Source organism: Calypte anna, chromosome 5A, assembly GCF_003957555.1.
Source record: "Calypte anna isolate BGI_N300 chromosome 5A, bCalAnn1_v1.p, whole genome shotgun sequence".
In the NCBI taxonomy this organism is placed as follows: Eukaryota; Metazoa; Chordata; class Aves; order Apodiformes; family Trochilidae; genus Calypte; species Calypte anna.
In genome coordinates this window covers 26,841,027-26,856,257 of record NC_044251.1, presented here as the reverse complement: position 1 = coordinate 26,856,257, position 15,231 = coordinate 26,841,027, and the positions used below count along the sequence as shown (strand labels likewise).

The following is a 15,231-nucleotide window of genomic DNA, read 5'->3' as shown; positions in this document are numbered from 1 at the left end:
AATTAGTTGAAGTGACATCAATCCAGAGTCAAAATACAGCTAACTGCATTAATTTCTTTTCTTTCTGAGTGACAACGAAATAAACACATGTAAAAATCCCCAAACACATTGTTCTGCACAAAACCAAGACAGTTCACAGAATATGTTAGTTTGCAATTTTTCACATTTTATAGGTAAATGTCCCTTACATGTACCTTGTCTCAAGTCTTTAAAATGTAGAGAGTTAAGACCTGTTTTTAGTGTTTACTACAGGAGTACTTAAATGTTCGGAGACCCTACAGATGTCAGGTGGTCACCGTGCCTGTGTTACCACTAAATAAAAAAAAGGTAAAACCTTATATTTTAATTCTGTGGGCTCAAAGTCCAAAATATTTAGAAATTACATAATTTTAGCTTACCATTAAAGAAGTACTTGTAGTGCTGACAATTATAATAACGTGTTTTTCAAGAACAAGATGATCAGGCTGTTATACTCAGGCATAGTTTTCATTCAAAGGTGTAACTCCACGGAAAAAAACTTGTTTAAAATGTACAACAGTGTAAGCAGGCTGTTTCCTGAAACCCCCATAATCACCACCAGCATTCACCAAAGAACTTTGAGAAGCAGAGTTGGTCTGTAGTTACCTGATATCAGAATCACTACTCAAAGAAGGACATTTCCAGTCACCTGGTTTACTTCTGTACAGCAGTGGCAGGGGTCCATCATTTGCATGGCAGAACTTCTCAAAGTCATCAGCCAGGGACTTGTGCAAAATCACAACACTGGCCTGTTTATAGCCTGAAATTGTGGAAGGTAGGAATGACTGGTTAATTCAGATTTTTGGTTGTGAAATAGTAACTTTTCTGTATAGATTTCTTTTGATGATCTATCAAAAATTACCTCAAGGACATCATTTATTCAGAAGTCTGTAATTAAACAAATTTTTAAAATGCTTTAAACATCCTAACTAGATGTATGTGAAGCTGTTCACAGCTAAAATAGTTGCAGAACTGAGTAGCACTAGAATATGAAGACAGCAGAATTACCTCAATAAACAACTTTATGAATTTATAAATAAACACAATTTTTTTCCTAACCCAGGAAATTAGTATTCTATAACACAATACCTTACTTAGAAAATGTTAGCACAGAGCCAAAATAAGGCTGTTACCTACCACCCTTACACTATTTTTCCCCTCTTAATACCAAGTTATAAATAATGGCTAGTCCAACACTAACCTCCTGGTATCTCGACATTCTATAGGGCACACTAGAATTTGTTGGCTATGGAATTTTACAGTGGGCTGCATAATTGCAGCTCAAGAATAAACTCTTGCCTACTGAACTGAATCTCTGTCATTTCTACTATTTCAAATTTAAAAAAAAAAAAACACAAAACTAAAGAACTGTTACACTTTTCTCAGTTGGGAACAACTTTGATTTAAACTAAACAGTAATAGTTAATACCAATGAAATACTAATTTTCCTGCAAGTAAATACCAATTGTTCAAGTACAGAGAGGAAATTTAAAATACAGCTAGTCTGTGGTGTATAAAACTGCTAATTAACTGACCCTGACTCTTGTATTGGTAATGTCTTGAAAAGTTATTTAAAAAGTTATTCCTTAAATACTGCAGTAGTCTGTCATCTAAGATGCAATTATTTAGTTGAAATCAATGATCTGCCTTAAAAGGCCATAGAAAATCAGCCAAAAAATTGTACTCTTGCCCAAAGCTAAGAGAAATAAAAGGATAAAATTATATTCCTGATGGAAAAATGCAAAGCAAAAGCTGAGTTAAGAATGTATTTACATATTGAATGTACCCACAAATGGCTCTCTTGGGAGTACTCAGAACAAAAATTCATTTTATTACTAGCGAAAGTTACTAAATACAGAAACAGTTCCTTGCTAAGCACAGAAATACATTTTTGTTAAATAAACATACTGAATTTACCACTGAATAAAACACTACATTCAGTCACCCCTTAACTTCATTCCTGCCATCCATGTGAAATCCACAGGCACTTTTCAATATGCTGGTGATACTCTAAAACTCTTGAAATTATGCATTTAGTGCTTGCAACTCAGAAAACACTGAATGTAAGTAATAGTCACATCTGACAGAGTGAATCTGTAGGTACCTGAGTTTCCCTTCAGTGTATGTATACAGTCATATTTACACATCCATTGTTGTGACTATGTTTAAAAGCAATGTCAGTGAAAGAGGACCTGCTGATCAGCCCATGCATTAATTCAACACACTCATGTTCCATTTCAGAGAAGTTTAGAAAGTGGTTTTTGTTTCTTTGGTGAATGACAATAAGAGTAGTAAGAAATAATTATTTTAGTAGTATATCATCCAACAACATAAGTTTAAGGATTCTGAGGAATTTCAATTACTCTAGTTTTTCAGTCTTTGCATAATGGAGCTATAAGCTTAAGGCTAAAAGCCTGAACTTGTTTTTTATGTAAAAGCTTTCTTGAAATATTAAAACTAGCATATTTAAAACTACAGCAGCAATACATGCACTTAAAAATACAGTTAGACCAAACTACAGATCATCAGCATTCTCACATGGTTTCCATTAGTGTTTTTCAACTTATGAACTGATGGAAAACTAATTTCAAGGCCAGGTTGGATGGGGCCTTGAGCAACTTGGTCTAGTGGAAGGTGTCTCTGCCCATGCAGGTGAGTTGGAAGTAGATGATCTTTAAGGTCCCTTCCAACCCAAACCATTCTATGATTCTATAAAATGACCATGTATGTGTTTATGTTACAGCAATGCTATTCCACACAGTTTTGGTGATCAGCAATGTGCCACAGTGTTTTTAATTATGTTACATTTTTAAGTTGATCAGAACAATGATGGACTTCTCTGCTTCTGTAAAAGTCTAGCTACGAGAGGCAGGACAGGAATCAGTTTTCCAGAAGGCATTGCTTTCTGAGTATAAATCTACTTGCCCTTATAATTCCAAGTCTTGATGAGTCTGCAATTTCCAAAGTCTGCCATAAACTAAGCAGAAAACCACTTCTGTAACTATTTCTCTTATTCTTTCCTAAAGTGTATCTGATACAAGGTCTCTGTGGGGAACATAGTATGTTACCCTACAAATGTGATAACATATGCAAGAAAAGTTAGATTTGGGTAAAGATTTTTCAAGTATTTTCTGCATCCATACTTTCTCACTGGCATAACTGGCAGCTCCAGAGTGCACTGCAAACTTTGAAAACAAAGTCCATGTACTTTACACGGGTAGGATGATAGATTTTCTCTGACGTGGTTTTATGATTCAAGAACACAGTGTCAGGTGCTTACAGTGTGATTTCAAAACACCCAAATGACTTAAGAACAGAAGTCAACTATTTTCTTCTATTTCACTTCAGTGCTTATGATATTCCTGCAATCCTTCACAAACAAAATAAGAACACATTGCTATGTATCTGAAGTGGAGTCATGTTTTACATGCAGAGCTGCTAGGTTTACATACCCTGTGCCAGGCCAGAGGTACTACTAATATGGAGTCTGTTGCATCGAATTACTTTTCGCAGCACATGGGGAAGGACAGATCTCAAACCTCCTGTTAAAATCATCTCTTCAGCCTAAACAGAAAGGTAGTTATAAATTTAGATGCAAAACGCATTTATTTTTTTGACATTTTGAATTCTGATTTGCTGGAGAACTTAGCTTAAGTTTTCTCCTCACGTTCCACCGAAGTTATTATCACTGGGAAACTTTATGATATAACCCAAAAGGCAGTTCAAAGTCAAAAGGTTATTTCACTGACATTTTATGACTAAATGAAAACTTCACAAATTAGTCAGAGACATGCACTTTAACATCTGGGATAAAATGCAAAGTTTTGCTCGTCTGTAGTGTAAGAAACATTATTCCTTCCTCTCTGAGAAATATTGATTTCCTAAAGTATTCACCACCTTTCAAAAACTCATTGTAACTTTAATATTGCAAAACCATAAATGGATTAAAGTACCAAGCTATAATATGCTATGCTACTTCTCTGTGAAAAATGCTTTTAGACAATTAGCAATGCAACCTTGGACTAAAGAGAGAACTATATTCAGAAAATGTCATTCTAATACAACCCACACGTATTATACTTTTCAGATATTAATTATGTAGAAGCGAATGCTCCCATGGCTATTCTTCCACTGGCAAAGCAGGTATGCAGATGTTTAAGTCACTTCTCATACAATCTGGAGTAGGAACAGAGATAAGTACTCTAATTACAGTCAATATCTGACTCTTTTTACATCTTTTGGAGATTTACAATACATTTTTCCCGCAGCATATACAAAGTTCACACAAAGCTTTCCCTTCAACCTAAACTACCTTATAACTACAAAAAAGGTTTATTACATCAATATTAGGAAAAACTGAAAGATGGCTCAGGGTAAAACAATTTTGCTACATTTAACCTTGGTCACTTTTAAACAAAGAAATTATCCTCAAAGTAATCAGATTACCAACCTCGAAGCTTTTCTTTAATTCAGAAGAAGCCATTCTTGATGTCATTCATAAGAAGTAATAAATTTGAAAGAAGCTGTGATGCTTCTTTTTAAAACTGCCAGTACATTAATGCACAGTGAGATGTTACAACCTTCTAGCAAAAGTTAACTTTTCCGTTAAAGTTTCACAGTTTTTGTACTATAATTATGATAGTACAAAGTTTCATTCTCACAGTGGAGTGAAATGTAAATGAAACACTTTATTGTGAAAATGCATACCTCTGAGCAACTCCCTCCTTAATTAATCTTGAAATAAGAGTAGTTACATATTTTGACTGAAAATACATTCTCATTGTATGTTGTCTGTCCAAAATGTTTCCAAAAGCCTGCAGAATTCTGAGAGGTTAAGTTGAGTGCACTGAAATCTAGAGTAAGCTTTATATCTATTCTTAATTCTGAAATCTTTATATAATACTGTCAGCCAAAAGAAATCAATCTTGATTTTTTTCCCAAACTCTAGTTTACGGATTTATAATTCTTCCCATCCTTTCTGCTTTTACATTATCACTCCATATGCTGCACAGAAGACAGTCTTCATTACAAAATCATGAACAATTCCAAATACACATTTTTAAAATAACCAGAAATTGGATTTAGAAATCTGTCTGAGCCCTAATCCAGGACTATAATTGTCATTTTAAGAGACAATATTCTTACTGCAAAAAGAAATTCTAACTCTAGTCTGGAATTATTCAATCAAGAGGTTTTAAATTAAATACAGCGACCCTAATAAAAAATTTCAGGTGCGTCATTCGATCATTTGAGACTGTTTTTCTTTATTTCTGAGCATCTTTGAAACCAAGAAAATCATCTATAGGATTGATGGCTTTAAGAACTACTACCTCATTTGGGTTTGAACAGCATTCTGCAGTTCAGGAAAAATAGTTTGGAATAAAAGCTGTCATCAGCTGGGCATTTTATCACATTTTATGTCTATATCTAATGTGGGTTCTCCCCCATAAAGTATGCACCCAGTAGCAGAAATTGCAGTACTTTTATGATTTTACCAGCATATGCTTAGGGCCTTTAAAGTTTTAGGTTGATATGACAGCAAGTGGCTAACAAGCAACAGATTTACGACTATCAGTAGTGCTGAAATTTTACATACTGAACTACAGTGAATAAGTATCAAAATGTACTGCTGTCTGACACCCTGAAGTGACACTTACCCACTACTGATTTGTGTGCACTATCATATCCTGAGCTGAACTTTCAGAGCCTGACAGGCATGAAGGAACTACAAAGCTGGAAAAAGATAACAATGTACAAGAATGATCTAGAAGAATGATCTAAGGAGCTGTGTAATCCACCAATAATGGCAGAGTGGTATATGCCATATCAGTAGGTCAGAATAATGAATCATCTTGTCAGAAACAATAGAAACAATATTACATTGAAATAGCATTATATTAAAAAGATACACATATTCAAGAAAAAAATTTTCTTTGCATCAAAGCAGAAGTCAGGAAGTACAGATAATACCACCCTTGGTAAAAGTTCTGAATGGATCTTGGGTCTGATTTTAATAAGCGATGTACAATTGTTAGGTGACATCTTCATTTATATATGCTGCACACGTATATTTGTGAAGCACCACTCCTGCAGAGTTAAGCAGATACACACTACCTGATTAATTTGGCCCAACTGATTTCCAAAAGTATTCCATTACCAAGACAACAACAATTATCAGGGAAGTCAGACTTGGTGAGTGAATTTTTCTTTTATTCGGAAATTCTGATTTTTGTCATAGAATCATAGAATCATAGAATCCTAGGGGTTAGAAGGGACCTCGAAGGATCATCTAGTCCAACCCCCCCTGCCAGAGCAGGGCCACCTAGAGTACATCGTGCAGGAACGTGTCCAAGCGGGTTTTGAATGTCTCCAGTGAAGGAGACTCCATGACCCCCCTGGGCAGCCTGTTCCAGGGCTCTGTCACCCTTACAGTAAAAAAATTTTTTCGAATATTCAACTTGAACCTTCTGTGCTCCAATTTACACCCATTACCCCTTGTCCTATCAGTGGTCATCACTGAGAAAAGCCTAACTCCATCTCCCTGACACTCACTCCTTACATATTTGAAAACATTGATGAGGTCACCCCTCAGTCTCCTTTTCTCCAAACTAAAGAGACCCAGCTCCCTCAGCCTTTCCTCATAAGGGAGATGTCATGTGAAGCTCTAAGTAATTAACCATTTCTACATGCTGTTCTCAGAGCATGAGTTGAGTATGGATGACTGAGTGCAATGAGGTGCTGATCTTTGCTGAGGTGACTGGAACAGAACTGGTTCTAAGCTCATCTTTGTAACTGTAAAGAACTAGCATCTGATTCCCCTGAATTCCACAAGTAATGCTAGGAAAATGGCATGTTCAGAGGAATGTTACTTTATTCTGTTGATAAAACCTGCTGTTCTCAAGAGGTATACCCTTGCCTGTCATTTCTCTTAGATATTCAGGAGTTTCTACCTTTAAGCCATATCTGGTAACAAAGTTAGTCACTGTATCTCTAGGTAAGACTTTTAATATTCCACAGTAATGCTTGGAAAAACTGACTGATACTATCCACCTTTGCCAAATAATCTCCAACCCAACATGAAGCAAGAAAAAAAAGTTCCAGACAAGTTGCCTTGTCATTCAGGTGACTTGTATGATAGACAGAGTAACCTCTTTGTACTACCTTATAGTTTGCATGTCCCAGGCTAGTCCTCCTTTCCTCTCTTTCTTTTGCCCACAGCATGCCTGTCTTTTCCTTTTTCCTCCTTGAGTTCAGAGCTCTATCTCCACAACACCGAGCTGGAGTGACCTGGTTTGCTTCCTTGGTTTGTCTGACTGCAGCCTCTGGCAACAGAGGAGTTTGGATGCTCTCCCTCCTCTTCCTAGCTCACATTATATAGTTGCTATATCTCTCAATTGTACCTCAGTTTTACCTCTCTCAGAGTTTTCATTGTTAAATGAGCTTTTCCTGTTCTTAGTCTGAGACAAAATAATCTAACTTAAAAAAATTATAAACCACAGTAAATGCAAATAGTTTCCTATAGTTTGTTTCCTACACTAGATGCAGACTCCTCTAAACCACAATATCTATACCTGTGTGTAGAGATGGGTCTCTCTATTACAGATAGGCTTAAAATAAGCATAGTCTTTCTAATTATTTCCTCCTTGATTTTTGACAGTGGCACCACCAACTAGCCTTGCAAAGTTATGTATCTTTACATTAAAAATTGTTGATTGAGCTCTAATTTATAAAGCATGTTTACAATCTGCAGAGCAACATCTCTTTAGAGAAAAAGAAGTGCAGTGAAATCTTGTATTACTTTAGAGCTTTCAACATGGAAAAATTAATCTGTTAATTTTACAGCTATTTAGATATGAGCACAGATTCTTTCTAGGCTCACATTGTAAATTATTCATTACTCAAGAAAATGGAAAAATGTCATTTAAGTGTCAGGAAGATTACATTTAGAGATGTAGTGGGTGTGTCCAAACTGCTGTGCTAGACCACACCAGATAAAAACAAATCAAAAAATTATACAGCACAGAAGAATTAAAACATCCTTTAGTGTTCCAGTGTGCCTGCTCTGCCTTTACATGTGTCAAGTAAATTCATGAAGTAAAACTAAAACCATATAGTATTTCTGTGGTTTTAAAAATGAATCAACTAAGAATAAACAGCCTTTAAAAAGTACTGCTTTCAAGAATAACAAACAAATCAGCTTGAAGACTGTGAAATAGTTAATACCAGTTTATGATGTCACAGAGTACAGGTCTGTTTCCCCAGTGGTACAGAGACACTAATAAGAATATGGTTTAATGCCGTGGCTTTTTCAAAGTGTAATCTAGAGTCTTGCAAGGAGCTCAAAGACATGAAATTCAATCTTGTATTTTTTTTATATCACTTTTGCCCTATACTCAGTTTAAAGTTTAATAAGAATGGGGGGCGGCACATACAGGTTCACTGGCCAAAAAAAGTGCAGAGGTCACTGCTGGGCAGGTTTTTTTTAGATATTGTCAGGCAGATAGCTTACCCGAAACTTCTGCTGCACTAACAGGAACAGCAGGGTAACCTGAAACATGAGTCAGCCCACGGGCTGCCTTTACTGATACATAATGGAAAGTAATCTAAACTAATTATAATCTAACAAACCCTTTGTGTACTAGGCCTTGCCCTAGTGTGAATGTGGTTACCGAGGTTTGTTAACATAAACATGGTTTAAAATGACCTGCTGCTTAATCATCAAGCTGATACGAAATTCTACCAAGAGGCTTCTGTGAAAGCATAAACTTCCCTGAGATTGTACTCCACCTCATTTTCCAACCAGGTCTCTCAGTTATGCTTGCAACTGTTTTACTTGAAGAATCAATTAATGATCCTTTTTCTCCCCATCTGCTATGAATCATCTCAAAGTGCTTTGTGTATCATTCTGAAGAGGAAGTGCTTTGTGTGTTTTCAGACAGTGGATCATCCAGCAAACTAAGATTTTTTTTCAAATTTACATTTGAAATACAGAGTATTTACCTTTTAAGTTTAGGCACCTCTAGATGAGGGCTGCAAGTAGAAATTTAAATTAGGCTCCATTAGTGTTGTCTCTGCTGCTTAAAGTAGGCTGTACTCGAGATCCTGCAGATTGTGTCAGGATGAGAAGCTCATGGTAGAATCAATGTATTTAATGCAACCTTGTTTACTTGCAAAAAAGACACACAGCATTTAGTTTCTCCCATTATATTAAGAACAAAAAACAGAAAGCAATTACCAGTTCCAAAGCAGACATTTCAGACAGTGCTGAGTGTCAGTTTGTCGTTCCCTGCGCAGACTCCCTAAACTCCCACCACCACATTTGTAATTTTACATTCAGCTTCTGCTCTGGGAGCAGAAGTTTCTCAGGTGGAGAAAATATGGGGTGGAGACCAGAGAATAGTTCACAATGAGGCCCTGCCCTTCCATGGGAAACAACCTATTCAAGATCTTGGTTGGTCAGGCTTTTTTATCCCGCAAAGGATGAAGCCTCATAACTTTACTCACTGTTCCAACCCTTGGGTCATACCCTGACACCTACAAACCCTGTCCCATCATCTTATAAAAACACACAGCCAACAAGTTTTAGAACAGCTGCTTCATCTGCACACACCTTTGGCAAGATATGGTACATACGTAAGAGGAGAAGAGGCATTCTATTGACATTTAAAAATGCCACTTTCAGGCCTTTGACTTTGCTTACAGGAATACTCACCAGCTGCAGTAAGAGAAAGCAAATGATCTACCAGGAGTTGTTTTTATATAAGATGACAAGAAGTGCTTATTCAACATCAAGAAATTGAAAATGAAAAAAAAAGGAGGGTGGTACTAATTATAGTTTCCCAATGTACACTGAGCTACAGAAGAACAGTAGAACTGCTCCACAGTTCTCTGGGCTGGGTCCAGCCACCAGTTCTGTCTTGGCTTCTTCTGGCACTGAGGACAGCCCCAAGCAAGCAGGAGGACCTTGCTTGCAGGCCACCATAAGCAGCCTCTCCCCTGACCCCGCAGCAGCACTGGACACCCAGCAGCATACTGCACACTGCAGCCAAGAAGATGAGTACTAGATGGATGAAAATTCCAAAAATGGGAAAAATGTTTCTTCCCAGTCTTACTCATGCAAAATGAAAGTGGAAGTCTATAGGACAAAGTACAGTCCATTGTACTGCTTTGTTTGCAAGGCAGCAAAGGTGCTTATTTTGATAAGAAAATATGTCACCACCCAGGTTACACCCAGTCACATCTTGCATGGTCACAGGGCTGATGGGAGTGCCTCTGCCTCCCAAGGAATTCCATCTGGAGGTAAGCAGGCGAGTCATGTTCTCCTCCCAACACACCATAAAAATAGTACCATGCTCCCCAAAACACATCATGCTGCTGCTCTAAGGTCATTCAGGCTACCCTCAGGATTACACCATTTTTGAGGAAGTTCATATGTCTGCCAGCAGGTGCTAAGTCACTGCATCCATGGCTCCTCACCAAGCAATACTCCTCAGATACAGTCACTAAAGTTTTTGCCTTCACAAATACCTCTGACAGAGAGATACCGACTTCTATTGTTCCACTGCTTCCTTTACCTCTTAGACCAAGAAGTAATGCAACCTGAAGGAATAAGCATCATTTCCCTGATGGAACTCCTGGCTTAAGCAGTACCATTTGGATAACCAGGTGAATCAGTAGCAGGCTCTGCAAGAATAACCGAACTGCAGCTTCCAGGAAGCGTAGATAGATTTGTTAGTAACTGTGCTATGTGGTGGCAAATGACATGTACCTAAACTGCTATTTTATCCTGAAGCATCCATGGTGCCTGCACATTAAATGTAATTTTGCATTAAGGATGCCTGGACAGCTTTGTTCTACAGCATCCATTCCAATTGGAAAGGCTCCATGAAGTTTCAGACAAGTTATGGCTGCATTACTACGTACTCATGACTGCATACCTGGCAGCTATGGCACTATGGGGCAATAATAGTTGTCATAATGATCTGGTAGCTGCTCTTGATGGTCTGTTTGGTGCAGACAGGCACCCCCACACCCATTCGCACTCTACCGACACGAGAACAGGGCCTGACTGTCCAACACTGAGCAGAGCAGTGTGATGAAAAAGGAACAGCAATAAGCAATAATATCCATAATCACACATAGACTCTAAGGTTGGACATGACTTAAATGCCTATGGAGAAGAGAGTGCTGCTTTGTCTCCTGTGCAGATGTTTTATAGATAAATGGCAATCACACTGAATTTGGGAAGAGAGGTTCTGCAAGTGGTGTGTTGGTGCTCTCCATTTCTGATTCCTAACAACCATTCAATACCAGCATATGATGTAATCCCACTGGGCAACTGTAATCCATAAGAATAATCCTTGATGAAGTAGAGAATGAGTTACCCTATAGCCTTGGGCTGCAATCATGCCTTCTGTCTAGAAGGAAGATGGACTTAAACTGAAGCATTTTCTTCTGAAAACTGCAGTTTTCAGCCTTTCATATGGATTCTAGTACCTACCTCCTAAATTAATTTACATGGGGCAACTGTCTAAATGCAAAAGCCAAGAATTTTGCATGGATTGTTTTGCTAGGATTCCAGTTCCAAAGCTAGTACACTTACAAGTAACTAAATTATCTTTATATGAGAATACAATCTACAACACAGACATTCCATAAGTATATACCCTATTGAGTGAAGCACAACTAATTAGCTATTACCACAATATCTTCTTCTCAAGAAGGGTCAGACTATGCACTATATGCAGTGAAAAACAAGACAAGACAAATTAAATTGCACTCAGCAGCTTACATTAACAGGTTCCAAGTCTAAATGTACAATTAAAATAAAGCATTCACATTTGGAAAAAACTGAACTGTGAAAATCTATGGGTTTTGTGCCCAAATGATGAGTGGGGGTTTGATTGTGGGGAAAGGGAGTCGTGAGTTTGGTTCAAACAGAGGCCTAGCTTCTCTTTTACTGTAATTAGTATGAAGACACACTTTTGGGACTACTTAGAATTTTGAAAATAAGATTATTTAGGATCGGCATTTTTGGACAGAAAGATAAATCTACAGAATGGATTAACAGCTCAGTTACCTTTAAATAAAACCAACAAAAATCACATAGAGCAGGGTTATGTTGCATAATATATCTCTATATCATATCTATCAGGAGGTATATTTATAATACACAAAGATGGAAGAACTTATAATTTCAATAAAGGCTGAAGTTGTTTCTCACTACAGGGAGGAGAGAATTTTGACCACCTAAAAGGAAGACAGGCATCAGTTACTAGAACATGCTCTGATTTCCAGTCAGACTGAGGAGCAGTAGAAGACTGATATTAAAAAATTGTTACTACTACTAAAACATTTGAAAGGATGATGATAGTTAATGACTTTCAAACTCCACTCTCTGCTGCTACATTTCCCTAATGGAAATCTCTTTTCTATTCCCATAATACTCGTCTTTGTAAATTAACTGACTTTGACACAGAAAGTTTGTTATGCAAGGATAATTTTGAATCTATTAAGACTTCAGACTGCAGATATATGACAAATACAATCATTGTGTCCATGGGAAAATTGTCAGAAATAATGCAAGTTCACTGGAGCATGAAAATACAAGACTGGCAAGAAGTAAGATTTTTCCCATTGAAAATAGAGTTTACCAAAAGACATACAAAAGAATAAGAAACTAGATATAAAATTTAGCAAATCTGTGTCCTCCTGATCAAACAATTATCATGCTTTTTTTTTTTTTTTTTTTGCTTTTTTTTCTTTCATTTCCATTTACTGGAAAGTTTAAAAACTAAGCATTCTGAAAAGATTCAGCTTCAGTTTAGAAAACATTACACAATATTTTCACTCCTTTTGGAGAAGAAAACTATTGCAATGGGTACTTGGTTCAAACTCTAGGCAAAAAAAAAGTCTCTGTGTGTGTGTGTGTGTGTATATATATGTAAATATATATATAATAATACGAATTCATCCCATGGTTGATAAAAAAACCCAAACTTTTCTCTATTAAAGAGAATTATTTCAAGACTGCATAAATTTCAAAGAATAAAAGGCAGTCCAAGTGATTATCTTAATAGTTCAAAGTCAGAACGATCTGTATGTGACTTTTCTGTGGTAACGAAGTATACAAAAGAAAATTACAACCAAACAGCGTTAAGTTGGACATTGTTTAGGATGTAATCTATATATACGAAAAATTGCTAAGCATTTTAACAGAAATACATCTCACTTCAGTGATTTTTGGTTCTTGGGCTCTGCAGAAGACACATCTTAGGCGTCTAAAACTTAACAGGAACAGAGAGGATACCATGCTTATAGCTTCAATGGACATTTATATTTGATGGACTACTAATGTCTGATCTTACAGTAATCATCCAGCTTCAGTGAAAAAGTCTGGTTTTTTCCAGTTTTCAGTTGTGCTCTGAGGATTTTCATCATAGCATACCAATGATAAATTTTGGGTTCTGGGTGTCCATATTGCTCAGCACAAAGGAGTGCCAATCTATATAGTGAGGGCTTTCAACATTACTGCAGTGTGATACAATCTCTTACCTGAACTGAATACTTGTCCTGCAACTAAAATCATAAGCATATGTTTTCAATTATTGATTGATAAAAGTAACCTCAGTATCACCTATAATATAATAATTTAGCATGAATTCAGTAGATCTATTGGTAATAAATCAGAATACATTTGTGGCTTCTTGAAACAGCTTATGAATATGTAGGTAATTTCACTGCTGGGATATTTACCTCATGAGTATGTGGACCTTAATAGGTAGATGGAAGAACAAATAAACAACCAAGAAGACAACGAGATTAGCCTCTCTGAAGTAAATAGCTAAGTATTAACAATGAACATTCTGTGAACAAGACATAGTAAGATTACTAATAAGATGAATAGGCAGACTTTCTTTAAATGTTTTGGTTTTATTCTAGACAGGTTTTATTTAAAAAGGCTATATAATTTCTATATTTGTCACTTTTAGAATCTCAAGAGGAGTAAGGTTTCCAAAACCAAACAAGCAAAACAACAGGTCCAAAAATAGATGGAATTGTAGCCCCAAAGCTTCAACTATGTAAGAGAAAGCTTCACTGTGAAGCTTCAACCCAGAGAGGTAAGAGCATTAAAACAGAGGACTGATGATGTGCAGATACAAAGCAACACCTGCAACTATGACAATCATGTCCTTGACTCTGTAACTGGAGACAAAGGAATGCTGCTGCTACTGTGGCAGAGGCAGGAGAGGGGGAAAGCTGCTCTCCTGGGGTGTGTGGGTGGGGTGAGAAGGTATTTACATCTGCAGAGAAAGGCAATGGGAACATTAGGCACTACTGCCTTAGAAGAGGAATGATTTCTTTTTTTTTTTTTTTGTAGGATATCTGAAGTCAAAGAGGATACAAAAAAGGCAACAGAAAGCATGGTCCTTGTCTGGCTTGAAACACAAGATTAAATAAGAGATTAACACTCGCTTAGTGTTTGTCATCAAAAGCAGGGAGAGGCTCATAATTTTTGCCCCTCCAAGACTGCAGTGGGTTCATGTGCAACCCCAAATTATTTGTATTTTTGTTGCTTGGTAATTGCTATCCAAGAGCAATTATTTTGCCCTATGTATAAAGCAAACTGATACTGCATGCTTGTCCACTGTCTTCATTCATATAGCTAGCTAAAAAAAAATACTGTTACACAGGGGAACACTTTAATCAATTTACAATCTAAAGACTTTGGAAAATAATGGAAAGCATCTCACAGCAACTATCACCCAAAACCAAATGCTTTGGTGGGAAGACATAATAAGGCCACATTGTAGATATATATTACTCAAGAGAACAAGTGATTAAGTTGAAGACCCTTGGAGTCTGCAGGGTTCACCCCATTTGACTTCCAGAGAATTGAAGATGCCTCTCCTAGAGTCACAGGAAAGCAATACTGAGTCCAGTGGGAACCAAATAACTTAATACAGTTTTTGTAACGACATAATGGATTCAATATAATAAAATCTGCTTGACTAGGAACAAGTTCCTTCTGAAGCTGGAGAAGGATGTAGTATTAGTACAAATCTTCATTAAATCACAGAAAACACAGGGAGGTGAGGGGGCTGAAGTAGCTCAGAGCTAATGGGGTTATTTACAGTGTCAACAGTCTGCACTGCTGTAATGTTCCCCATCAATATGTTAACAAGCAGTCACAACAGCAAAGTAACTTTGAAA

The 15,231-nt window shown here is 36.9% G+C and overlaps 1 protein-coding gene across 6 annotated transcripts in view; it reads right to left on the bottom strand.

The window, feature by feature from the left end:
- Nucleotides 1-15,231, bottom strand: part of DGLUCY (D-glutamate cyclase) — a 40,226-nt gene that overhangs the window by 18,451 nt on the left and 6,544 nt on the right. For 2 of the 6 annotated variants that reach the window (XM_030452530.1, XM_030452529.1), the window contains 2 exons: nucleotides 3,471-3,582; nucleotides 625-778 (listed from right to left, as the gene is read on the bottom strand). In XM_030452530.1, coding sequence (XP_030308390.1) covers nucleotides 625-778; nucleotides 3,471-3,573 — 257 coding nt within the window. In that variant the 5' untranslated portion in view covers nucleotides 3,574-3,582. Of the gene's footprint in view, nucleotides 1-624; nucleotides 779-3,470; nucleotides 3,587-4,468; nucleotides 4,514-5,675; nucleotides 5,754-9,018; nucleotides 9,106-15,231 lie in introns of those variants that run through there. The other 4 variants (XM_030452532.1, XM_030452531.1, XM_030452527.1 and 1 more) reach the window with 4 other exon arrangements.